Genomic DNA, 25,648 nt, shown 5'->3' with positions numbered 1-25,648 from the left:
TTTACTGTTACATTGTGAAAGCATGGTTCCTTAAATTGGCCCGATCAAATATTCTTAAGAGTTATATTTCCCAAAAGCAGTGTTTCAAAATCTGATATATAAAAAAAGACTGAGCTCTTCTGTCCAGATTTCATTCACTTTAATAAATGTCAGTTATCGCAAGAATTCCCAGTTATGTTCCAGGTTGTCACGTTTCTAATACTATTATTCTTTGACTCCAGTGACAGACCTTGAAATCAAGTTTGAGTATCGAGGCAAAGAGTTTGGACAAACAATGACAGTGAGCAATCCCCAAGGCTGCAGACTTTTCTATGGAGAACTGGGACCTATGCCAGATCAAGAAGAACTCTTTGGTCCTATTAATTTGGAGCAAGTAAAGTTTCCAGGGCCAGACCAGATCACCAATGAAAAGCAAAAGCTCTTCACAACCCGACTGCTTGATGTTATGGACAGAGGGCTGATACTGGAAGTCAGCGGCCATGCTATTTATGCTATCAGACTTTGCCAGTGCAAAGTATATTGGTCTGGCCCATGTGCACCTTCTTCCACCACACCAAACTTGATTGAAAGGCAAAAGAAAGTCAAGCTTTTCTGTTTAGAGACATTTTTGAGTGGTAAGTAATTCTAGTGCTCTTGGAAAAACATGTTGGAGTAGCTAATGTAATATTTGTACACACTGTTCCTGGTATGGGATTAGGTTTTGTGTTCTTCGGTCAACTAGGGCTGTGCTGGTATTATAAATTTGCATTTTCTGTATGCAGGCACTGAGGATCTTGTTAAAGTGTACAGTTGGGCTCTATAGTAGCAGTGCATCCTCGTAACATTTCCCTGTCACATTGATTTCAGTTGTCACCAGGCAACATAGATGTAACTGTGGTTCATGAAATGCTTGCTGATTTGGCCAATTTCACATTTTTAATGATGATAAGTGCATTTGCTCTATTTATTATAGTATTGGTCCAGTACAAGGTTGAAAGAAAAACAGAAATTATGGCTATGACAAAAAATGAAAAGAAAGCTCAGATTTTGTAAGAAAACAAATACAAAATATGTGGTGAATGGAAGGAGCCATGAGTAAAGTATTGGGATGCATTTGTGCTTCACTGTACATCAACAAGCTTTGCTTCTCACTCCACTTAGAACTGATTGGCCATCAGAAAGGACAGATTGCAAAACCTCCATCCTATGAGATATACTTTTGTTTTGGGGAAGAATGGCCAGATGGAAAATCAAAAGAGAGAAAACTGATAGTTGTACAGGTAAGAGACAAAGAAATGGCTAAAAATAACAGTGCTTATTGTGGAAACAGTAGTTGAATTCTTTAGAGATAAGAACCACAGACCACATAATTCTGTGTTCAAAATAGCTCATATTCTGTGCTGCTAAAATATAAATGTGTTACTTTTTCCTGTAAAATTGATAGTAACTATAAATTATCAGAATTGTATGTATTGTGCTTTGACTTGCCATGGGAAGGTGAAAACAGCTACAAATGGCTCTAGAATTCTTTCACATGGAAATTTATTCGATATAAAGACATACTATTTGTACTGAGTTGCCATTTGCACATGTATGTGTGTGCACACCCACACAGAGGATGGGATGTGTGTGTGTGTATACACGCACACACACATACATGCATACATACATACATACATGGAGAGTGGAATCTGTGTGCATATGAAGATGTAAATATACAAACATTAAACCAAGTTTTTGTTGGCTTAGGGTCCTACTTAATTGTATCCTACATTTCTAAATTAGGAAAGGCTAAGATGACTCAAACACCTGTTTCAGTGACAGTAGCAGTACTGATCAATTGAGACATTCCAACCAGAATTGTCCTAAAACTAGAATATCACTTCTACTTCTGGTTATGGTTTTAGATGCTGATGAGGCCTTTGAGAGATTTGTGTGTTACATTGTGCCTTCAGGATGAATCTGGGGCCACAAACAAGAACTTGAATGCTGTTTGTGGGTTCTGGACAGTTCTATGTCCACCTCTGTTGTAGGGAGTAATTCCCATCCTCTTTATATGATATTGAACTATAGCTCCCATAATCATTTTAAATTTATATATGACATACTGTGTGCAGCAAATAATTGAAATGGGGGACATTGTTTACAGCCATACTGATGACAATATGATAGAATTGACCAGTGATCAAGGTTTTAGACTACCACCTTGTGGAGATTCAAGGTGTGTTCTTCAATCTGGGTCAGAAAAATAATGTGCTATCTTTGTTGACAAGAATGGGGAAGGACATTTTGTAAGTGTGGTGGTCTTTATGTTTTAAATGATTGTGTAAACCAGAGCAGTGGAATGTCAGCACCATTCCTTCTGTTCCTTTGCAGGTATATTTGCAATGTGAACATTGTACAGTAGGCATGAATGATTGTGTCCTTGAAGACAGTTGTTCTAAAATGTCTACTAATTTAGGATGGTACCTTTGTATCCACTCAGCTCACATCATAACTAGAAATATGTTCACTAAAACTAAAATCAGTATATTCCCAGGTGTAGATGTTACAAATGATAATTTTATTTAGACTAATGCTGTGGAATTTTGTTTGAAACAGGTAATTCCAGTCGTAGCCCGGATGATCTATGAGATGTTTTCTGGTGACTTCACCCGCTCTTTTGACAGTGGCAGTGTGCGGCTCCAGATCTCTATCCCAGATATCAAGGACAACATTGTTTCCCAGCTGAAGCAACTCTACCGTCTCTTGCAAAATCATCAAGAAGGCTGGCCTATGCAGCCACCAAACATGCACATGACTCCACCTCTTGCAGCGCAGTAATGAGCAGGTCTCGCCCAAATGAGGAATTGACTGGATTAGTAAATTGTGTGGATACGGTAATTGTAGTGCAATGTTGGGTTTTTATTTCAGTTAATTGTAAACAACTCTTTAGTACGTGGCGCTGAAATGAGAATGTTATATATATAATGTAATACTTTGCAGGAATTGTGTTGAATTAACCCTCATGCACTAGGATCGTGCATCCAAATTCCCTAGATCTACAACATTGCATCAATTCTATCATATTGTCATCAGTATGGCTGTAAACAATGTCCCCCATTTCAATCATTTGCTGCACACAGTATGTCATATATAAATTTAAAATGACTGGGAGAAAAATTGACCCAACAAAGCTATAACATACTGTTACAAAAATGTCTCATGCTGTTTTGTGAATCATGATGCAGCAAAGCAGAAGTAATGTGTTCTGTTTATCAGTAAGCTGGTCCCATTTGAAAAAAAAAATCAAAATGTCTTCTATTGGAGGTATACTAAAATTCGTGCCTTCCGCTTCCAATATAAATTTTTATTTACTAGTGCATGTAGACAAAAGGTTTATGTTTTTAAATTTTCTTCCAATTACTGTACATATATGAAATAATGTTGAATTATGTTTTTATTTGCCTGTAACACAGCAGCGCTGTCTTTATATGTGATCAGATTTCAAATGTTATTTTTCAAAAGGAATTTTAAGAGCTTTTAACACAAATGCTTTATTATTATACACACTTTATGCTATGGGAAATATAGTCACATTATTACGTAAACTGTTTCTACTTTATATATTTTAAAAATAGTAGTGCTGGCACATATAGAATCTGATCAATGCAAAACACATTTGTAATCCTTGTTTTGTAAGTATTTCAACTCTTCAGTAAAATTGTGTAGCAAAATTGTTATCCGAATCACAGAGGTGTTCTGAATGTTGTATGAATAAACCACTGCTGTTTGATAAATCCTTTCTTTTTAAACAAAGGAAGGGTAGACTTCAAATTTTATTTTAATCCTGAACAGAAGTGTTTATTTCAATTCACAATCAGTTGTGCTCACTATAAATTAAATATAACTGAGATGTGTAGATGTTGCTATGTGAAAAGCTATCAAGTGTGTCCTATACTATGCAATTGTATAGTGTGAAAAAAAGAGCAAGCTTAAATCATTTGTTTCCAGCCTGGCTGATAACTGAATGGAGACAAAGAGGGATTTCTGATGAAACCATTATTTGCTACTGAATGTGTTTCCTAGCTTGTTTCATAGAGTTTCTTTTTAAATGGAAAGAAATATTAACTACATTTGCAATGCTTGTTAGAATATCAAATTGCTAGGGTAATAAAGCTCTTTGCCTCTTGTACGTCTTATACTTAAACAAATTGCACACCAAGAACACTGTAATACTGTTAATGATGTCATCCAACCAACTGTAAATAAGACAAGCATTTTGAATATTTTGTTCTGAAGCCAGTGATGTTTCATGTTTGCTTTAGTGCTAGAAAACACATTAAAACATACTCTCAAATATTCTGTGGAACTATAATGATGTGTTCAGGAGCCAATATTTTACTACTAGTAGTTAACGGAGACATATATAACTGGCATTCTTCTTTTTTCTCAAGCAGTTCATTAGTTACATTTATATGCTACTTTTCATTCAATTGCTTCAAGGTGGAATGCATGGCTCTCATTCCATCAACTTTGTCCTAATAAGAATTATACCATTTGGTAGGCTCAGAGAGAATGATTGGCCTGAAGTCATCCACAAAATTCTTGGTTCAATGGGTGTTTGAATCTGGATCTTCAGAAATCCATAAGGAATCTTGCTTACTGGAAGTGTTTTCAGAGTTGTCTTTGGTCAACAAAGTCAATACTGATTTCCTTTTGTGTATGTGTGTGTGCATCAAGAGCGACTTGAGAAACTGCAAGTCGCTTCTGGTGTGAGAGAATTGCTTTCTGCAAAGATTTTGCCCAGGGGACACCAGGATGTTCGATGTTTTACCATCCTTGTGGGAAGTTTCTCTAATATCCTCGCATGGGGAGCTGGAGCTGACAGAGGGAGCTCATCTGAGCTCTCCCTGGATTTGAATCTCTGACTTATTGGTTTTCAGTCCTGCCAGCACAAGGCTTCAGCCTATTGTGCCACTGGGTGCTATGTGTTCTTGTGTATGAACAATATGTATACAGCTTGTTTAGCTAAGCCAGTGAGCTTTGCTCCATGATTTATCACGTTGCCTGAACGGCGCAGTTGCATGCTGGCTTGTTTCTCTGGTTTGGTAAGTTGAGGTGTGAGGAGACAAGCTGCTAATTGATTCCAAAAATATGATAACCCATGGAGTAAATCTCCATGGCTCATTTAGATATGTCTGCTCTTTAACAGGAACATGCACCAACAACTTCCTTGTACTGGATAAACAAGAGTTCCTACTTCTCTATCTAAATATCACCACTCCTTGCTATATTTTATGAATCTTCAATAAATTGATTCACCAGATGGCCCTGGGGAAGATACTGGCCCATTTTAAACAGCTGGTTACACCACTAGTGTTGACTTGCCTGATTGCAAGAATTTGCAGATTAATCACTGCGGATAGAGCATCCAATCCAGGGCCATTTTAGCAAAAACAATTTGTGTACTCCTAGAATCAGAGTTGGAAAAGACTACAAGGGCCATCCAGTTCAACCTCCTGCTATGCTGGAAAGGAACTGAAATCAAGTGATGTACATTTATGTGTTTACCATTCGTGTCTTTACCTGTTATTTTCTTTTCACTCAATGGAAGACTAACCTTGAAACCAAAGGTTCAGTTTTGAATAATCAGAAGTAGGCATAACTGCACGCAATGAGCTTCTCTTAAATAGGACGTTATGGCTTAAATTACCATTTTCCTTGCTAATCTTAGATACTATAGAATATAAAAATGGTGACAGGCTATGAGATGGTTTTAGTCCAAAAAACTGCTTCCCAGGATCTAACATTCAATCAGATGAGTAACTGATGATTACATAAGAATATAAAGTTTTTCCAGGTTGTAGAATTTTGCATTACCTCCCACATTTTGATATAAACACGTTTGTTCCTTGAGATGACTTGTTTCATTATTTCCAGGACCTCTGTTGACATACCCATCTGTACTAAGTAATTTTGGCATATATATTTTCATTCATTCATTCTGAAGCAAACAACTTGGACAAAACTTGATGTGAGTCTCTTAGTGTGAGTCTAAGCCCAGACTGTGCTGTCATTACCTTCAGTTTTCACCACAGGCCTCTGTACTGTATGTTATTGTTGTCTGAAAAATCAGTCCAAACATAATATTGGAAAATGCTTCGAGTTATGACTTTCTAAATTCAGTGGCAACTCAGGGGGATGCAGAGGTTTCTCAAACTAAACCTACCTCTGTTGGATGTATACAGGAGTGATATGGGCATAGTAAAGAGACTTTTAGGGGAAATCAAAAAATGTGGAAGGCTGTAAACAGGCTTTATGGGAGCATGTAATTCCTACCACTGGTTTAAGCAGAGCATTAGAAAGGAATAAATGACAGCTTGTGATATAAAATCTATTTTAGCCCATATGCATGCGCACTACATACTCTACAACAGTGCTAATGAAGATGTAGGCTAGCAATAGCAACTTGAGTTTTTTCCTTGTTCAATCGAGATTGGGACTGTGGCCGGAATGTAAATGTACTGACAAATGGTAATGAATGTGAAAGATAATTTATTTCGGGTACTTTTACCCCGCCCTTCTCAACCCCCGAAGGAGGACTCAGGGTAGCTTTCAAAAAAGGCACAATTCGATGCCAATACAAATTACACATAATATACAAAACCATAGTTAAAAGCAATTATCACAGTTAAAACAATCAAACAACCAGTACATAACACATCATATAAACATCATATAAAACTATTCTTGTGCTCAGCGTTTCGTCTTTCAGAGTTCCATAGATCTTATCCATTAATCATTTCCTAGTCATCGTCAAAGTTCTTTCTTTATCTGCCCGATTGTCCAAATGCCTGGTCCCAGATCCATGTTTTTAGTTTTTTCCTAAAGGAAAGGAGCGATGTTGCAGATCTAATTTCCCCGGGGAGTGAATTCCACAGGCAGGGGGCCAACAACGAGAAGGCCCTGCTCCTCGTCCCTGCCAATCTCACTTGTGATAGGGGTGGGGTCGAGAGCAGGGCCTCCCCAGAAGATCTTAGACTCCTGGGGGGGACGTAGAGGGAGATCCGTTTGGACAGATACACTGGGCCAGAACTGTATAGGGTTTGAATTGTGCTCTGAACTGGATCGGCAGCCTGTGGAGCTGACACAACAGGGGGGTGGTATGCTCCCTGTATGACGCCCTGGTGAGCAGTCTGGCTGCCTCCCGCTGGACTAGTTGGAGTTTTCGAGCAGTCTTCAAAGGCAACCCCACATAGAGTGCGTTGCAGTAATCTAAATGGGATGTAACAAGAGCGTGGACCACCGTGGCCAGATCCGACTTCCCAAGGTACGGGCGCAGCTGGCGCACAAGGATACTTGACTGCTTCAGAGTTTTTTCACACTATATTTTATAAAATATTATCCTGTCATTTTGAGCAATAATATAATCATTGTGGGAATGAAGAGGGACTAAGAAGAGTTTTGCTAATTTCGGAGAGAGAAAATTAAGGAAGGGCTCTAACCTACAAAAAAGTAATTGGCCAAATACATGAAAAGAACCAAAAAAAGACTAGCTTACATTTCTGGTTTCAGTCCCAACACCAGAAAGCAATTCCAAAACTAAAACAAATGTCAGTGGATGACATCAGAGATGTTTCAGTTTCCCACCTGTTTTAATAACCATCAAGTGACATAATGTTTGCTCTAGGCTGAACAAATATATATATTTTAAACATGCAGCTCAAATACTTTTCTTTTGGTATTTTGGTAAATTTGGGGACCTGACTTTAAAAATGAGTTGACAACATGCATTGAGTTATAAACAAAGTAGATGTTTATAACACTTTAAAAAACAGCTTAAAATGTTCATTGTGCTTCAAACATGACACCAAATATACTTGTCCCGCAGATAAGTATCTCACACAGTGTTTAATAGGAACTTTGTTGTTGCTGCCATTAGGTTTAAATGAATGGGTGGTGGTTTACACATGCGTTTTAATTAACAAGCTTTGATGCTTAGATCACAACCATATATTATCCTGTATTTTCTTATCATCAGTAACTTTTACCATGTTTTCAAGTAGAAAGATATGATCTATATTTAATAAATACTCCTTTAAAATACCATAGTAGTCTGCTTACTGCATGTTAACTGAAGAAATAAATTCCATGGACTCAGGATTAATTCCCAAACAAGGGCACCTAAGACTAAAACCTTAAAGCCTTAGTGTCCAAACCGGGCAATATAATTTGAATTCCACCAAGAACCACTGCCAGTCATTGGTTGCCAATCTTTGATGGGTCCCCCCCCCCCCCCCCAAATATTGTAGCCAACGGGCACAAATAAGTATCCTTTGTGCAATGGCCCCAGATAGGTTTTGGCTATTCCACTACTTTTAAAAACTTCTCTCTGCAATATGGGCTAAAAATACTGCTTTGATCTTCCAAAACTGTTGAACCGGTTCATAAGACAGTGCATGCCATAGGCTATGAACTCCTTAATACAGATGCTGGTAGCTATATTATGGATATGAAACAATCATGCAGAAAAATTATCTAGACTCAGCTATCTCTTGTATTCCCACAGTGCGAGAAGGTCTCAGAAAGGGCATTGGTAGAAGTCAATATAAATGCAGAATGGAGTGATTTTTAACAGAATGCATATTGTAATCTAATATACAGTTGGCCCTCCACGATTCCTGGAAAAAAACAGAAATAACAAAAACAATATTTTTAACCTATGGATGTGAGAGCTGGACCATTAGGAAGGCTTGAGTGAAGGAAGATAGATGATTTTGAACTGTGGTGTTGGAGGAATATTCTGAGAGTGCCATGGACCATGAGAAGACCAAACCAGTTCATACTCCAGGAAAGAATGCCCGGCTGCTCACTGGAGGGAAGGATATTAGAGGCAAAGACGAAGTAATTGGGCCACATAATGAGAAGACAGGTAAGCTTGGAGAAGATAACAATTTATGTACGTACATGCAAATACATACATGTCTGAACGTATCTCCTGCTATGAACCATTGTGAAGTCTAAGATTGCAACTGGTAGAGATGAGAGACAGGGCCGTCTCAGTGGTGGCCCCTCGCCTATGGAACTCTCCACCCAGTGACATTAGATTGGCTCCCTCCTTCTTATCCTTTACTTGAAACCTGGCTATGGGACCAAGCACTTGAAAAGTAGAGGCAGCAATTTAGAACGAGACCCAATAAGTGTGAATGACAATGGACTGACTGACCTGGACTATGATTTCAAACCTGCATGATTTAAACATTATTTTAGTAATTTTAAAGAATTAACAAATTGTTTAATTTTTTATCATTTATTACTATTGTTGGCATTGAATGAATGACATTTGTCTGCTTGTCTTCCCAAGAGATTTGCAGGATTTTCTGGAGGCAGCACTGATGGAATCGTTCCAGGAGTTGCATGTGACGTTGTAGACCGTCCACATTTTGCAGGCATATAGCAGGGTTGGGAGGACAATAACTTTATAAACAAGCACCTTGGTATCCCTACGGATGTCCCGGTCATCAAACACTCTCTGCTTCATTCGGAAAAATGCTGCAGTCACAGAGCTCAGGCGGTGTTGTATTTCGGTGTCGATGTTGACTTTGGTGGAAAGGTGACTGCCAAGGTAACGGAAATGGTCAACATTTTCTAATGTTACACCATTAAGCTGTATCTCTGGCATTGGAGAGGGGTTGGCTAGTGACTGCTGGAACAGCACTTTGGTTTTCTCGATGTTCAATGACAGGCTGAGCTTCTCATATGCTTCTGCGAAGGGGTTTAGAGTGGCTTGTAGGTCTTCTGAATGTGCAGACAACGTTGTCATCAGCATACTGGAGTTCTATAACAGATGTTCATAGAATCATAGAGTTGGAAGAGACCTCATGGGCCATCCAGTCCAACCCCCTGCCAAGAAGCAGAAATATTGCATTCAAAGCATATTGTTGTAACCTTGGTTTTGGCGTTCAGTCTGCTGAGGTTAAACAACTTGCCATCTGCCCGATAGATTATTTCCACTCTGGTGGGAAGCTTCCCATCAACAAGGTGAAGTATCATAGTGATGAAGATGGAAAATAAAGTTAGGGCACTAACACACCCCTGTTTGACACCCGATTCCACCTTAAATGGGTCACTTTGGGAGCCATTGCTGTCCAGGACTGTTGCCATCATGTCATCATGGAGGAGCCACAGGATGTTCACAAATTTGTTAAGGCACCCAATTTTACAGTTCTCCGAATTCCGTAACACTGAGCCATGGTACTTCAAACTGTGTAAATAAAACCCAAGCATTTTGGATAAAGGATGCTTAGCCTGGATTCGTTTTTGCGGTACTTTTGAGATTAGCAGGATCCTCAGCAGAGTCTGGACTGAGAGTTGGGCAGGTTAAAACCCCCTAAAACAGAGAAGCAGGGACACTTCTCTTGTTATTAAGAGCGTCGCCTTTAAGAGGAGAGGAGAAGAGGAGGGGTTTTTTCTACCTCCCTCCCTCCCTCCCTCCCTCCCTCCCTGCACTTGATCTCACGGAAGGGAAGCGGAAATGCGGGATGATCGCGACTGCCTGGAAGGCGGAAGAGCGGGGCAGTGTTTGGGAGGGAGGGAGAGGCAACAACAACAACAGCAGTAGCTTCTTCTGATGTGCTGCTCCCGCCCTGTTCCCAGCAGGAAAGGCAGGCTCCAAAGGCAAGGAAGGACTCGAGGCACGCCGTGCGTCTCCGAAAGGGGGCGCCCTCCTCAAAGGCCTTGCGCTCTGAACCACTGAGTGGCGCATTGAAGTGGGGGAACATACATTGGGATCCAGCCTCATTGCCTCATCACACTAGAGAAAGAATCCACTTAAAATCTGGTTTCTGCCTAATGCAGAATCCTGGGGTTTGTAGTTAAGTGAGGCTGTTAAAGGCTTCTCCCTAAACTACAAATCCCAGAATTCTGCAGGGGGCAGAAACCAGATTTAAAGTGGTTTTTCTCTCTCTAGAGGTGTCTCTGGTTTCTGCCTCCTGCAGAATTCTGGGATTTGTAGTTTAGGGAGAAGCCTTTAACAGCCTTACTTAACTACAAACCCCAGGATTCTGCATTAGGCAGAAATCGGATTGTAAGTAGATTTTTTTTTCTCTAGTGTGATTTTTTTTCATGCCAGGGACAACTTGAGAAACTGCAAGTCGCTTCTGGTGTGAGAGAATTGGCCGTCTGCAAGGACGCTGCCCAGGGGACACCCGGATGTTTTGATGTTTTTACCATCCTTGTGGGAGGCTTCTCTCATGTCACCATATGGAGAGCTGGAGCTATCAGAGGGAGCTCATCTGCACGCTCTCTGGATTTGAACCTCTGACCTGTCGGTCTTCAGTACTGCCAGGACAATGGTTTAACCGGCAGCCTCCGGTGGCGCAGTGGGTTAAACCCCTGTGCCGGCAGGACTGAAGATCGACAGGTTGCAGGTTCGAATCCAGAGAGAGGCAGATGAGCTCCCTCTATCAGCTCCAGCTCCTCATGCGGGGACGGAGAAGCCTCCCACAAGGATGATGAAACATCAAATCATCCGGGCGTCCCCTGGGCAACGTCCTTGCCGATGGTCAATTCTCTCACACCAGAAGCGACTTGCAGTTTCTCAGGTCGCTCCTGACAGGACCAAAAAAAGAAAAGAAAAGAAAGGGTTTAACCCATTGCACCATGTGTGATGAAGCAATTAAAGAGCCAAATAAAGAAACGAAGGGAAAATGACGTGCCTGAAGAGATGCCATAGCTAAATCACCTGTGGGAATTTAAGATGCAATTGAAGACCCATCTCTTGCAGCAGGCCATTCAGCCAATTGTAAATTCTGGATTTTAATCTATGTTTCATCAGTGGATTTTAATTTGCATTTTAACTCTGTATGTGTTTTAATAGTGTTTTATCTTATTGTTTTAATGATGTTGTGCCCCGCTTCAGGCTCCCCCAGTGGTGCAACAGGATAAACTGCTGAGCTGCTGAACTTGATGATCGAAAGGTCAGCGGTTCAAATCCAGGGTGCGGGGTGAGCTCCCGCTATTAGCGCCAGCTTCTGCCAACCTAGCAGTTTGAAAACATGCAAATGTGAATAGATCAATAAGTACTACTTCTGTAGGAAAGTAACGACACTCAATGTAGTCATGCCGGCCACATGGCCTTGGAGGTGTCTATGGACAACACTGGCTCTTCGGCTTAGAAATGGAGATGAGCACTACCCCCAGAGTCGGACACGACTAGACTTCATGTCAAGGGGAAACCTTTACCCTTTACTTATAGTCAGTATGCTGCAGTGAGATGTTAGTTAATATAGGAGTCTATTTGCAGCATATGTATAATACAGTATAGTACAGTCAGCAGATGTATAGTACAGTATAGTACAGAAGTCATATTAGTCAGTTAACATGAAACCAATAAGCAATGTACATGAAGTTTGTAAATAAATCAACTATGTCAACTTTTAACTAAGACTTCTTATGTTTTGGTCTTGTGAGAATATGATTTAAAAGCAATATATTTTATGGAAGAGTAGATATATGTATGTGTGTGTGTATATATACACACACACACACACACACACACATACATATATGTATATATGTGTGTGTATATATGCAACCTAAATAACACTTCTAAAGATCTGCTATATATTTTATGTATTGGCATATCTTGTTCCTAACAGTTCAAAGAGATAACTAGGTATAGCAGTCTAACGGCTGAGAAACCTAAATTGCCTTGCATGAATACTAATGGATATTTACCTCTAAGGAGAAGATTGACTCAAGCAAGTTTTTAACTCATCTCAGAAAGATCACACTTTACAAAAGGTTATGATCTCTAACTAGGGCATGCCTTTCAAAAAGGTTATGATGATTCCAAATAGTGTAAATGCCAATTAATCTCCAAAAGAGTCACACTTCCAAAAGCCAGTAGAGATTCCTGGTTTTCCCAATAGTCTTGAGAGAAGGTTTTCTCTGGGGTGCATCTTCACTTTAGAACTAAAGCAGTTTGACATAGCTTTTGCTGCCATGGCTAAATGTTATGGAATCCCGCGATTTGTAGTTTAGTGAGGCATTCACACTCTTTAGTAAAGAAAGTGAAATACCTTGTAAAACTACAAATGTTTCATAGTGAGTGAGACATAGTTTTAAAAGGGAATTTTCAGGGATGCTTCCAATGACTGTAAGTCCCATATGTCCTGATTACTTCCATACTGGTACATGTGCCTGCTTTTGCAGAGGGCCTTTGTTTGCAAAAATGCTGATGTACAGGGAAAGAACTGCCAAGGATCAGAGTTGGGCAGAAAGTACTTTCTAATATTTCCCTAATTTTCCAGTTGCCTGAAGTATTGACCTATAGATGCTTTTCAACTAAGTGTTCATGGCCAGATAATAGATTATAGTTGTGCCATTGTTAAGGTCCCATATGTGCCTTCATACCTGTCAAAGAGGCAATGAGCATCTGTATAGCAAACTTAGACCAATGAAATGTTTGATCTTTGAACACCAATGAGAATATGTTTTCAATTTACTGTCAAAGTGATAAAAGCTTTGCAACCCCATTTGGGGGGCAACAAAACCTTTGATTGCATGACTATATGCATGTTTGTTGTTATTGCTAGGCCCACAATAAAAGCCTTTGTAGTAAGAATTCAACTTATGGCCTCCTCCTTGCACTGCTTCCTGGGCCTTTCAAGGACTCCTATGCTTGTGCATTTGGAGTGCTGATGAGCCTGTGCCCCGTCATTTTGGTAGCAGAGGATGGTCCAGCTGTGCAGGAGGAGCTAAAAGGGGCTCACCAGCATTGAGCCATAGCAGTTTAGGTGGTGTCAGACTCTGTGAACGCTTTAGGGTAGATGCACCCTGGGTCCCACCATGTAAACCACAAATGCATGTGGGGGAAATGATCAGATGAGAATGAAAGTAGGACTTTTGCCTTTTGGGAAGCACAAGGAGGGGCAGATTCAGTCTTATAATCTGGGATTCACTCCTATATACTCTTTATTTCTCTGTCAGGGATGATCATTTTAAAGCCAAAAAAGTACACCCGAGGGGTTTTTCTCAGCAATTTTAATTTCCGTTTTTGTATTATCTCCTAGATCCCGGCTGAACTAGCAAGCAGAGGCTGGGGGTAATGGGCAATTCAGAGGCTCCCAAAACTGACCCCATCTAAGGATGATGAGGATGGAGCCATTCTCTCAGCTTCTTATCGCTGCGGCTCGACAACACCTACGAATGAGAAAGAAGAAATGTTTGTCTCCCTCGGCATCCTTGAACTTGGCTGGGGAGATTTTTGCCGTAGCCGCAGGATTGAAGCCCGCTTTTCTGTATGATTATACTCCTGCTGGGATTTCTCAGATTGTGAGTTACATTCAGGAACTTCAGAACATCAGTCAGCTTGGAGGCCGGCTGCACATTCTCAGCATTGCTGAAAATGTCTTCCTCATCAATTTGGAAACAATGCAACTGTGGCTGGAAATGGTCCTGCAGAAGAACACCGTGTTTTTCGTTGATGTGGCTGCTTCCAAGACATGCCCCGGCTTTTGCGAACCCGAAGATGTGGATTTCATAAAAGGCCACCTTGTTGAGATACTGTGTCATGTTAAAGCTCAGGCAACAGACACATCTCAGATCCTTTCATCCAGCCCTGCCATCTCCACTGAATGTAATCTGTGTACTCTTTTTGGTGTTTTGCTGGGCTTTCCAGCAGCCTATAGTTTTCCTGCCCAGAAGAGCTTTGAGAACTGCTTGTCTCTAGTCCCATTGAGGGTCTTCACAATCCAAGCCACATTCTGTAAGATAAGCAATGACTTCAGAGTCCGGTTTTATTCTTTCAGTGTCCCAGAAAGCTTGTATCCTGTCATGAAAACAGATCTCAGTATGTGGTGTGAAAATCTCCAGAATGCTTTCAAAACTCAAAAATATTTTGCAGACCTCAGCATTTCAACAGAGGTTGTGACTCAAGTGGCAGTAACTTTATAAACTGCCAAGGGGGTTATAAAGATATTTTATAAAACTTGGCATTTTGAAGAAAAACATTCTACTAGTTCTGATACTACCAGGGGCTGGAAACATTTCTTTGTTTGTAATCTGTATAATGGGAACTATCACTGGATCATTCAGCCTTCTAAGGCATGATGTGCAGATGTTACTGACTTTAAAATAGCAAGTGAATGCTTTTCAAGTCCAGACATGTTTATTATCAGCAGGTTACATGACTATAATTATAGATACATATTGCCTGGCTAAATAGCCAACCAGAATACTCATATGTGCATTCAAAGGCATTTAAAAATAGCAATCCATCTTCTAATGAGATCCTTTAATCACATTAGCTTCTTAAATAACCTCTCTTTTTTCCTTCTCAGCAAGGATTGTACTCTTTACCAGCTGATCTCTCTGCCTACGCTTTCTCCCCACCTTTAGCCCTTTGGCTGGGAATTCTGTTGTGGTTTAGGTGACTTGGAGACTAGGTCATACCTTGTAATGCTGTGCTCTACAAAAACAGTCAGACCTTTATTAGGGTCTTATTTTGCCTTGTCACCATCTGTATCCTCCAATAACAGTGCTTTACAAACTGTGTGTTGGGTGCACACTGCTGCAGTGTGTCGCTTGAATGTAGCAAAAAAAATGACAAACATATTGGAAACGTAAAATTTCAGAGCTTTTGAACAAATTGCCCAGATTTTCTTCACTGCTCAAATGGAGCAGTGAAGAATGATGACATCACATGCACCTCCCTGTCCATGTCATGTCATCAGATCTTTGGAAAATATAGCCAGCTTGTTTTTGAGATTCATAAGCAACTTTGGATCCACAAATAACAAATTGTCATTTATACATTAATTGTGTGAGGCAATCATCTTGTAGAACAGAGCTTTCCAAACATTTTATGTTGGTGACACACTTTTTAGACAGGCATCATTTTGTGACATAATAATGCGATTTTCCTAGAAAACTAGAAGTTATAAGAGATACAGATGCTTACATTGATTTTAATAATAACATGTATGGGGACACAACATCTCTTGTGAAAACTGTTCATTTATATATTTTTTAAAATACTGTCTATGGCCCTTTGTTGTGTAATCTGGGCCAGTTAAGCCCCAAAATAACCCTCAGTTAGGGAAATTCACAGTATCATTGAGTTGAAAGAGACCTCATGGACCATCCAATCCAACCCCCTGCCAAGAAGCAGAAAAGTCGCATGACATCTTCGGGGAAAATTTCAAATAATGTAATGTGAGGTAGTGAAGCGCTTTAATTCAGGATCTCATTCTGCCAAATACAGTCAGCTGGAACTGAAATGAATTCTGAAAACATTTTTTCAGAAATAGTCTTCTAAATCAGCGTTTCTCAACCTGGGGGTGGGGTCCCCTGGGGGGAAAATTGTGAGGGGTGTCAATGGGGTTGCCAAAGACCATCAGAAAACAGTATTTTCTTTTGGTCATGGGGGTGCTATGTGGGAAGTTTGGCCCAATTCTATCATTGATGGGGGTTCAGAATGCTCTTTGATTGTAGGTGAACTATAAATCCCAGCAACTACAACTCCTAAATGTCAAGTCTATTTTCTCCAAACTCCACCAGTATTCACATCTGGGCATATTGAGTATTTGTGCCAAGTTTGGCCCAGATTAATCATTGTTTGAGTTCACAGTGCTCTCTGGATGTAGGTGAACTACAACTCCAAAACTCGAGGTCAATGCCCACCAAACCTTTCCATTATTTTCTGTTGAAGAAGAAGAAGTAGTACAAGAAGTACTTTATTTGTATTCAGCCCTATCTCCCTAAGGGAACTCATGGCGGATTCCAAAACACAACAGCAAACATTCAATGCTTCCATAAAACAAACAAATAAACCCCCCCCAACCCCCCCCCCCCCCCCACATATGTTTACTCTAGTTGGAATACATTTATATATATTTTAAACATGCTGCTAAAATACTTTCCTTTTGGTGTTTCTCCCTAGTTTGCTTTTGGGTGAAAATGAGCAAACTTAGTCTCCTAAACAAACTCATTATCATGCTTTACATAACTTTCTATTGTTTCCCTTTAATCATTTAAATAATAAATAATTTCTGAATAATGGTAATCCTAATGATGCTCATCATTTTCTTATTATCAGAATTGCTAGTTGTGCCTCATCTTTCATTCAATCCTTCAGTATAAGTTATCAGACTTCATACTTTTTCCCCCCAGGAAACAAATTATTGAGTCAATTAAGACTAGAGAGAAATGAAAATAAAACATTGGCTAGACCTTATTTTTCGCTGCCAAATTGGTAGCAATTTGATGCCAGAATAGTCATAAAATACAATTAAAAACATTTAAGATGACATAAAAATCATACAAAAACCATTAAAAACACATAATTGCCAGAGTCTTCCTGTTAATGCAAAGGGGGTAAGGGACCTTCTACAGAGGCACTAAATCTAGCATGTGGGGTGCTTGTGTAGGCACTCCAAAGCGAATTGAATCTCTTCAGTCCAAGTTCTAATCTTTGTACGTAGAAGCAACCCCCCAAAAGTTGTCATATTAGAGAAATCTAATGTCTCCACAAGATGATATTCTACCATCTGAACGTCTATTTCGCACTTTTGATCCTTTAGAATGAGAAAAGCCCCAAGTTTTCCAATAGTAACTTTTCTCACTAAGTTTTTTTTCTTTGCTACATTTTTCTGCCCCTAGGCAAAGAGAAGCCAGTTTCAAAGAACTAGTTATTTATCATTAATATTCTTCCTACAAGAAAGATTTACCCTGGTTGCATTATAACTGTAAGTTAGTACAATGCAGGATAACATCATGAAACATGCAGGTGAACTAGAATTTCTTTAAGCTACTTTAATACTTAGAGGAACAAGGGTTCAAAAATGGAGGAAAAGGAATACCATATGGTATCACTATTAGCATACATAGAATTATGCCTTATGAAGCTGCATCATACTCCGTTCCTGGTGTTCACCCAGCAATGAGATAGATGAGAGAAAGGTATCTTTTGTACCAGGCCAGCAGCATATAACATTCAGATTGTTTTCACTGAAAGTAACCCAATTTAAACTTCTTTAAAGAAACAGGTATGTGAAGGTTACTCTTAAAATAGGTCTATCACAAAACCCACTATTTCCCTGCTCCCAGAAGTGCAATGATAAATAATTAGATATAAAGATAGAACATTCCAAGCTCTGGTAGATTCTGTTTACTCAAAGCTGTTCAGTATTCATGACTAGGTCTTTATATTCATTAGATTCTCTTTTATGGTTATTGAGGTTTCCTTCATCCCTGGAAGTAGAGTCATTAGGTAGCACAGTGGGACCTGTTGGGATGAATCTGGCTAATGAGCCCTGCTCAATTTGATATTAACATCTTAATCAGTCCCTACATAGTTTTTCCCAATTAAGTCTATACAGTTATATAAGAAAGGCAGCATGCTGTAGTGGTTTGAATGTTAACCTAGGAAGGTGACAGAGGGTTTGAATCCTGGTTTGTCCATGGAAATCCAGGGGCGCATACAGACAATCCTTTAAAAGTGGGAGCTCCCACATTTTAAAGTGGGATGTTCAAATGACGTCCCACAGAAAAATGAATTCATTTGCCACAAAGTAGGAAAACCCTGTCATGAATCAATTTGTTAGTGGGTTTATTATGATCCCTCTTGGAAGGTGTGGGGCAAACACACTATTTCCGCTGTCTGGTTGTGCCCTCAGAAGTTCTGGATTTTTGAGAAGGCAGTCCAGACAGCAGTCTCACGTTTTTCTGGGCTAAATCAGCCTGAAAATGGCAAGGTCACCAAACCCCTCCACAAACACCCCAAAACCCCCTTTTAAAAATAAAAGAACTTATCTGGCCTCTATTAGACTGGAGAAGGTGGGGAAAGGAGGAAAATTGCTCCTGTCCCCCCTCTCCTGGCACGTCAATCCCAGAAAGCGTGGATTTCTTTGGCAGTGTGCAGACTACAGTCCATCCCGACCTGGGTTCTTTATACCCGGATTGAAATGGACCTTGCCGCTGTCTGGAAGTCCCCCAGGGTGAACTTGAGCAATCCACATCCTTGGGGGAAAGAAATAATGCTTGCAAATAAAATCTCATGATAGGGTTATCATTAGCCAGAAATTATTTGAAGGGAAACAATAGCAAGATATGTAAAGCATGATAATTAATTTGCTTAGAATACTAAGTTTGCTCTTTGCCTCCCTGAGGCACAATATAAAACATCAGGTCAAGGATGGATGGGAAGGCAACCTGTATTTGCAGATAATTGTTAAAACAGCTTTCAAAATAAATAATTGATACTCTCCTGAAGACAAGATGGCACTGTCTTCTTTGCCCCCCTCTTTACTCTGATCCCAGAGTAGCAATTGGTGTTGGGGGAAGGGCTCTCAACTGATGACGCTGAAGACCTATAAGTTGTTTAAGGCCATTATCCCACTTTGGGGGTATGTGTGTGGCGGTGTTCTATTAACCATGGTGTTTAGTCCTGCAGCATTACAAAGTACATAGTTTCATTTGTCATTCCTTATCACTTGTTGTTCTTTCTTGGTTTTTCTCCTGAAATTTTCAGATTTATCACATGAGCTAGTGCAGTTCCTGTCCACTTTATTTTTTAAAAAATTAAAACCTTGGAGGATACTGGGATTTTTCCTCCCATCCTGTTCTGGAGTAGACCCCAAAAATTGATCTTGAAAAGACACCACTGGAGAACCTAGGCTGTATTCCAAATCTCAATACTCTCCATTGTGGAAGTCTGAAACTTAAAACCGAGCAGTACAGAGGAAAAACAAATATATTTTGAGATTTTGGTATTCTGAATTATTAAATTAATTTGAAAAAATTACCATGCCAGGCTCATGAAGCAGGATTTGGGAAGAAGAAATGTCAGTGTTTGGTAAGGGACTACCATAGGAATGCCCCTTACTCCACATCATGGAAGTGATTCAACATGGGCAAATTTGGCAGCTCCTGTCCCATGTGCTTTTTGCACTGATTCATGAGCTCTGGCTATCTCTGATTGTCTCTCCCCCCCCCCACCCCCGCCCCCCAATTTCAAGGACTTTAGTGGGAAGGGCTCTGTCATACAATGTTTTATCTCTGTTTTTAAAGTGTCTAGAAACCAGGGGAAAGGGTCATCACTTTGCCCAGTTTAATGTGCTCAATACACTGAAGCATGATCCCATATATTGAAGCATGATCCTCCATAAAATATAGTGCAGCCGTCATGCCAGGTTACCACATGATGAACTCTTTTGGTCATCCAGGAAAGGCACAACTGGTAGAGGAGTTGAAGCTGGCATTCTGTCTATCTAAGCATCTGGCATTCTGTCTATCTAACCATCTAGAGATGGAAGGAGTCCAGTCACAGAAATAGTCACAAGAAACACATTTGATCTTTCAGGGGGAAACATTGACAAACTCACAATCTGTCAACTGCAAAAGGCCACCTTACTTGGATCTGCGCGCATCATTCTAAAATACATCACACAGTCCTAGACGTTTGGGAAGTGTTCGACTTGTGATTTTGTGATACGAAATCCAGCATATAGATCTCGTTTGCTGTGACATACTGTGCTTTTATGTCAGTAAAATAATAAAAACTTCTGCCAGATGTCCCCTGTCCCTCCTCCATCTTGATCCGCTTCATAGGAAGAAGTGAGGATGGCAGGGGACCATTTCCCAGGACAGGTGTGTGTGTGGACTTGCTGTCAGGTCCCAAGATGTTTTGCCTCACTTTTTAAATCCACATTTCGATGCTGTGTGGAGGCACCCTTTGTGAAACTCTAGCACCTATGATTCCATAGCTTTTAGACATGGCAGTTAAACTGGTGTTAAACCATACTAATTCTATAGTGTAGATGCAGCATTAAAGGACAGTCAGTCAGCAAGTCGGGCAAGGCATTTTATTTCCTCTCTCAAATAAGAAAACAGCAACTAGAAACACCAGACTCACTGAGAAATAACTAAACCCAGTGCCACCTAGTGACTAAACTGCACAATGATAAACAATAAGTTTAAATATGCATTATAGGCAGTCCCCTAGTTACAAACATCCCACTTACAAATTTCTCATAGTTAAGAATGGAGTGAGACAACAGAAAGTGAGAGAAATCTACTCCTAGGAGGGGAAATTCACTCCCAAGAGTTATCCTGGGGAAAATATATCTCAACTGGAGCTTCCTCACCAGTCCTTGTTTCTACAAGCCACATTTTTAAAAATCCCATTACCACAGAAACAGAAAGTGAGGTGAAATCTTTTTAACAGGAGCAAAGACAGTAAGGTTCAATATTGTCTCCCATGTTGTTCAACATCTACATGAAGCCGCTGGGGGAGATCATCCGGAGTTTCGGGTACGGTGTCATCTGTACGCGGATGATGTTCAACTCTGTCACTCCTTTCCACCTGCTACTAAGGAGGCTGTCCAGGTCCTGAACCGGTGCTTGGCCGCTGTGACGGTCTGGATGAGGGTGAACAAATTGAAATTGAATCCAGACAAGACAGAAGTACTCCTGGTCAGTCGCAAGGCCGAACAGGGCATAGGGTTACAGCCTGTGTTGGATGGGGTCGCACTCCACCTGAAGACACAGGTTTGCAGCTTGGGTGTGACCCTGGACTCATCGCTGTGCCTGGAACCCCAGGTTTCGGCGGTGACCAGGGGAGCATTTGCACAGCTAATGCTTGTGCGCCAGCTGTGCCCATACCTTGGGAAGTCTGACTTGGCCACTGTAGTCCACGCTCTGGTTACATCCCGTTTAGACTATTGTAACGCTCTCTACGTGGGGTTGCCTTTGAAGACAGCTCGGAAGCTCCAACTAGTCCAACGCTCAGCAGCCATGATTTTAACAGGAGCGGAGCGCAGGGAGCATACAACCCCCCTGTTGTGCCAACTCCACTGGCTACCGATCTGCTACCAGGCTCAATTCAAAGTGCTGGTGTTGGCCTTTAAAGCCCTAAACGGTTCCGGCCCAAGCTACCTATCCGACCGCATCTCTGCCTATGAACCTACCAGGACTTTGAGATCTTCCGGGGAGGCCCTGCTCTCGATCCCACCTGCTTCTCAAGCACGGCTGGCGGGGACGAGAGATAGGGCCTTCTCGGTGGTGGCTCCTTGGCTGTGGAACGCCCTTCCTACGGACATTAGACTAGCACCATCTCTAATGGTATTCCGCAAAAAAGTGAAGACCTGGCTGTTTGAGCAGGCGTTCGAATAATTAGTGCAATGATTGGTTAATGAACACTGGAATGGAACAATGGATGACGAATCTGGAACATGTTTTTGATGACGAGATGACAGTGAATGGGTATGTAGTAACTGTTTATTAATTGTGTAATGTGTTAGGTTGTTAACTGTTTTTATAGTGTAGCACTGAATTTTTGCTGTTCGTATTTGTTGTGAACCGCTGTGAGTCGCCTTCGGGCTGAGAACAGGGGTATATAAGTAAGGTAAATAAATAATAAATAAATAAAACAAAGACCACAGGGGTGCTAACCCTTCCCTATGCTCTCCAAAGCTTAAAAATGTATGTGTTTGGCTTGTTTCACTTTAAAAAGTACCTCTTCCGACTTACATGCAAATACAACTTAAGGACAAACCTACAAAACCTATCCTGTGCATAACTTGGGAACTGCATTTACAGATTGAACATACCTTATCTGAAATGCTTGGGTACAAAACGTTTTGGATTTTGAATTTATTTAGATTTTGAAAATCCTGTATTTGCATATGTGTATATGATTAGATACCTTATGTTTCATATACACCCTGATACACATAGTCTGAAGCTAATTTTATATTTTTAAATAATTTTGTTCATGAAACAAATTTTGTCTACACTGAACAAAGATTTCAGATTTCAGAATGCTGGATAAAGGATGCTTTATTTATATATCTATGCACTGGACTCAGCTGAAGTCTGGTGCACACACATATAATTATATATAATACATCCCTTATTATAATGAGTTTCTAGTTAAAGATCACTGAAACTAACATTTTCAACTTTCTATTTGAAAGTATAAATCAAAACTCAAATATGAGTCAGCTATAATGAAATGGGTTTTAAATATTTTTATTTTAAATGTATTTTAGCAGATTTTTTTTGTATTTTATGATGTTTTTAGTTGTTATTTTGTTATTAAGTTTATTAGGTTGTGTTATATTGTCAAATGCGTTTATTTTGATGTAATTGTCTGTATGGTTTCTTTCATCATCATCATCATCATCATTTAATAACTTATTAATCGCCCTCCATCCGAGAATGCTCTAGGCGATTTACAGCTAAATTATAAAAGATAAAATACATGCATACAAAAATTAAAAATTAACAGAGATCGAATGCTCTAGTAAAAAGCCAGGTCTTAAGTGCGAGAGTAAAAGGCCCTAAGTCACGCATGGCTCTCTCATGTAGGGCAGCAAGGAATTCCACAAGGCAGGGGCAGAAACAGAAAAAGCCCTGCGTCTGGTCCTTTCCAAGTGCACTTCTCTAGGACGCGGTATATGGAGTAAGTCACGTTGGGCTGGTCGTTGCGTCCTCCGATGATGGGAGAAGGAGAGGCGGTCCCTAAGGTACGATGGACCCTGGCCGTAAAGAGTTTTAAAGGTCAGAACTAGCATCATATACAGGCCACGGTACTCAGTTGGAAGCCAATGTAAATGTTGCAGCACTGGTGTTATATGGCATTTCATGGGCGTTCTTGTGAGTAACCTTGCTGCCGCATTCTGAACAATACGAAGCTTTCGGGTCGTAGACATCGGAAGGCCCACATACAGGGCGTTGCAATAGTCCAGCCTAGACGTGACTGTAGCATGGATGACAGTTGTCAGAGCCTCGTCAGCTAGGTAGGGTGCCAGTTGCCTCGCTTGTCGTAGATGGAAAAAGGCCTGTTTGCTGGCAGCAGCGACCTGAGCTTCCATTGTCAGCTGTGAATCCAGGATGACACCTAAGCTCTTAACAGTGGTCGATGGAGATAGGGCGGCACCATCGAAGGTGGGTAATGGAGGAGTCAGGCCTGCCGGGCGGCCATGCCAGAGAATCTCAGTCTTCGCTGGGTTCACCTTCGGCAATTGCATGTTTGCCTTACACGACAGAAACTCCCCCGAGTCTCTTTGGAGAGATAGAAAGGCACACAAATAACATTTATTATTATTATTTAAAAAGTGAAGTCCTCACAAAATTTTAAAAATAACTTGTATGATAAGATTCATTGTTGTCTCAAATTGTAATCATATTAATTCAAATATGTTAAAATAAGCAATTGCTGTGATAAAAAACAATGCTTCCAAAGAAGAAAAATGTAGTAGTGGAAAGAAAAAAAGGAAAATACAGGCCACAGGTTATTTATGGGCCCTGCTTCCCCTTTTGTAATGTGTGAACATGAGGGCTCTCACATTTTAGACAGGGTGCATTCAGCAGACAGATACAAATAGTGATACATTTTACCAATCTGTGTAATTTCCTCGATACCATTAATAATTTTAGCAAGAGTATGACATATTTACACAACACTCTATAATGTTCAGAGCACACACATTATTGCTATCACATGGTGTATAGCACTATCTACACGGGGTAGGCCAATTTTTATTATTCTATGCCTTTAGGTCTCTCCTAATTTCTGGTGAGCCCTTATTGCTGTTGCTAACTGTCACCAAATGGACTTCCATGTATGGTGACTATGAATGAGAGACTGCCAAGTCATTCTATCATCAATTGACCTGCTCTAGTCTTGCAGACTCAGCCTTGTGGAGTATACCTTTGGGTTTTCTTGGTAAGATTAATTCAGAGCAGGCTAAGAAATTGTGATTTGCCCAAGGTTATACAATGGGAATCCATATCTGACTAAAAATTTGAACCTTCATCGTCCTGGTTTAAACCACTTCACCACACTGGCTCTTAATGTAGATGTAGAGGAGACAAAGGCAGGACTGGGACATACTTGTGTAAGAATACCTAATGAATTTTAGGGTGCATCTGGGATCATAGAATCATAGCATTGGAAAAGACCACATGGGCCATATAGTCCAATTCCCTGCCAGGCAGTGAAAGCAACAGATGGCCACCCAGTCTCTATTTAAAAGCCTCCAAGGAAGGAGCTTCCAAAATACCAAGAGGCAGAGAGCTTCACTGTTGAACAGCACTCACAGTCAGGAATTATTCCTAATGTTCAAGTGGAATCTCCTTTCCTATAATCGACACTGTCAAATTAATGCAGTTTGATCCATTTTGATTGCTATGGCCCAGTGTTGTGGATTTATGGGAGTTGTAGATTTTGCTTTCTCTGTCAAAGAGTTCTGGTGCCTCACCAAACTGCAGATCCCAAGATTCCATAGCACTGAGCCATGGCAGTCAAAGTTAAGTCAAACTGCATTAATTTGGCAGTGTAGGTGCACCTTAGATGCCACACTCATTAAAGACATCAAACTTCAAAGCTGGCAAAGTTACAACTGTTTACATGCATGCATGCTACAATGTTCAAAAATGAATACAAGTTATTTTCTACTCAAGGCAGAAAGTTCTTCTTCCCATAAGTATCACACTTCAATATGGTCCCAGTGTGCCAACCACAATTTCACGGCGTGATACTGAGGTTCAAGGTGCCAGGGCTGATAACGTGAAGCCTGCAAAGAGATATTTCTGGAGTCTCAGTGATAACGGTGGACATGTCGACCACTCGACTACAGCGGGTTCGAGTGACCACAACATTAACCTGCTTACAAAGTTC

General features: G+C 40.4%; 2 protein-coding genes across 5 annotated transcripts in view; both read left to right on the top strand.

Moving 5' to 3' along the window:
- IRF6 (interferon regulatory factor 6) overlaps positions 1–4,318 on the top strand; it is a 58,864-nt gene extending 54,546 nt beyond the window's left edge. For all 3 annotated transcript variants that reach the window (XM_060772825.2, XM_060772824.2, XM_060772823.2), the window contains exons 6-8: positions 222–614; positions 1,141–1,259; positions 2,581–4,318. In XM_060772825.2, the coding sequence (XP_060628808.2) occupies positions 222–614; positions 1,141–1,259; positions 2,581–2,802 (734 nt within the window). In that variant the 3' untranslated portion in view covers positions 2,803–4,318. The remainder of the gene's footprint in view (positions 1–221; positions 615–1,140; positions 1,260–2,580) is intronic.
- A 6,151-nt stretch (positions 4,319–10,469) lies between these two features.
- Positions 10,470–15,121, top strand: C4H1orf74 (chromosome 4 C1orf74 homolog). 2 transcript variants are annotated; one of them, XM_067468076.1, is made up of 2 exons: positions 10,470–10,638; positions 14,037–15,121. In XM_067468076.1, exon 2 carries the CDS (start codon positions 14,113–14,115, stop codon positions 14,917–14,919), a length of 807 nt encoding a protein of 268 aa, XP_067324177.1. In that variant the 5' UTR covers positions 10,470–10,638; positions 14,037–14,112; the 3' UTR covers positions 14,920–15,121. The 2 variants fall into 2 exon arrangements, with proteins under 2 accessions (XP_067324177.1, XP_067324178.1); XM_067468077.1 differs by lacking the exon at positions 10,470–10,638 and adding an exon at positions 11,597–11,966.
- Positions 15,122–25,648: the final 10,527 nt, after the last annotated feature.

Source organism: Anolis sagrei, chromosome 4 (assembly GCF_037176765.1).
Source record: "Anolis sagrei isolate rAnoSag1 chromosome 4, rAnoSag1.mat, whole genome shotgun sequence".
NCBI lineage: Eukaryota > Metazoa > Chordata > Lepidosauria > Squamata > Dactyloidae > Anolis > Anolis sagrei.
The sequence above is the reverse complement of the archived record's forward strand: the minus strand, read 5'-3'. Positions and strand labels throughout refer to the sequence as shown.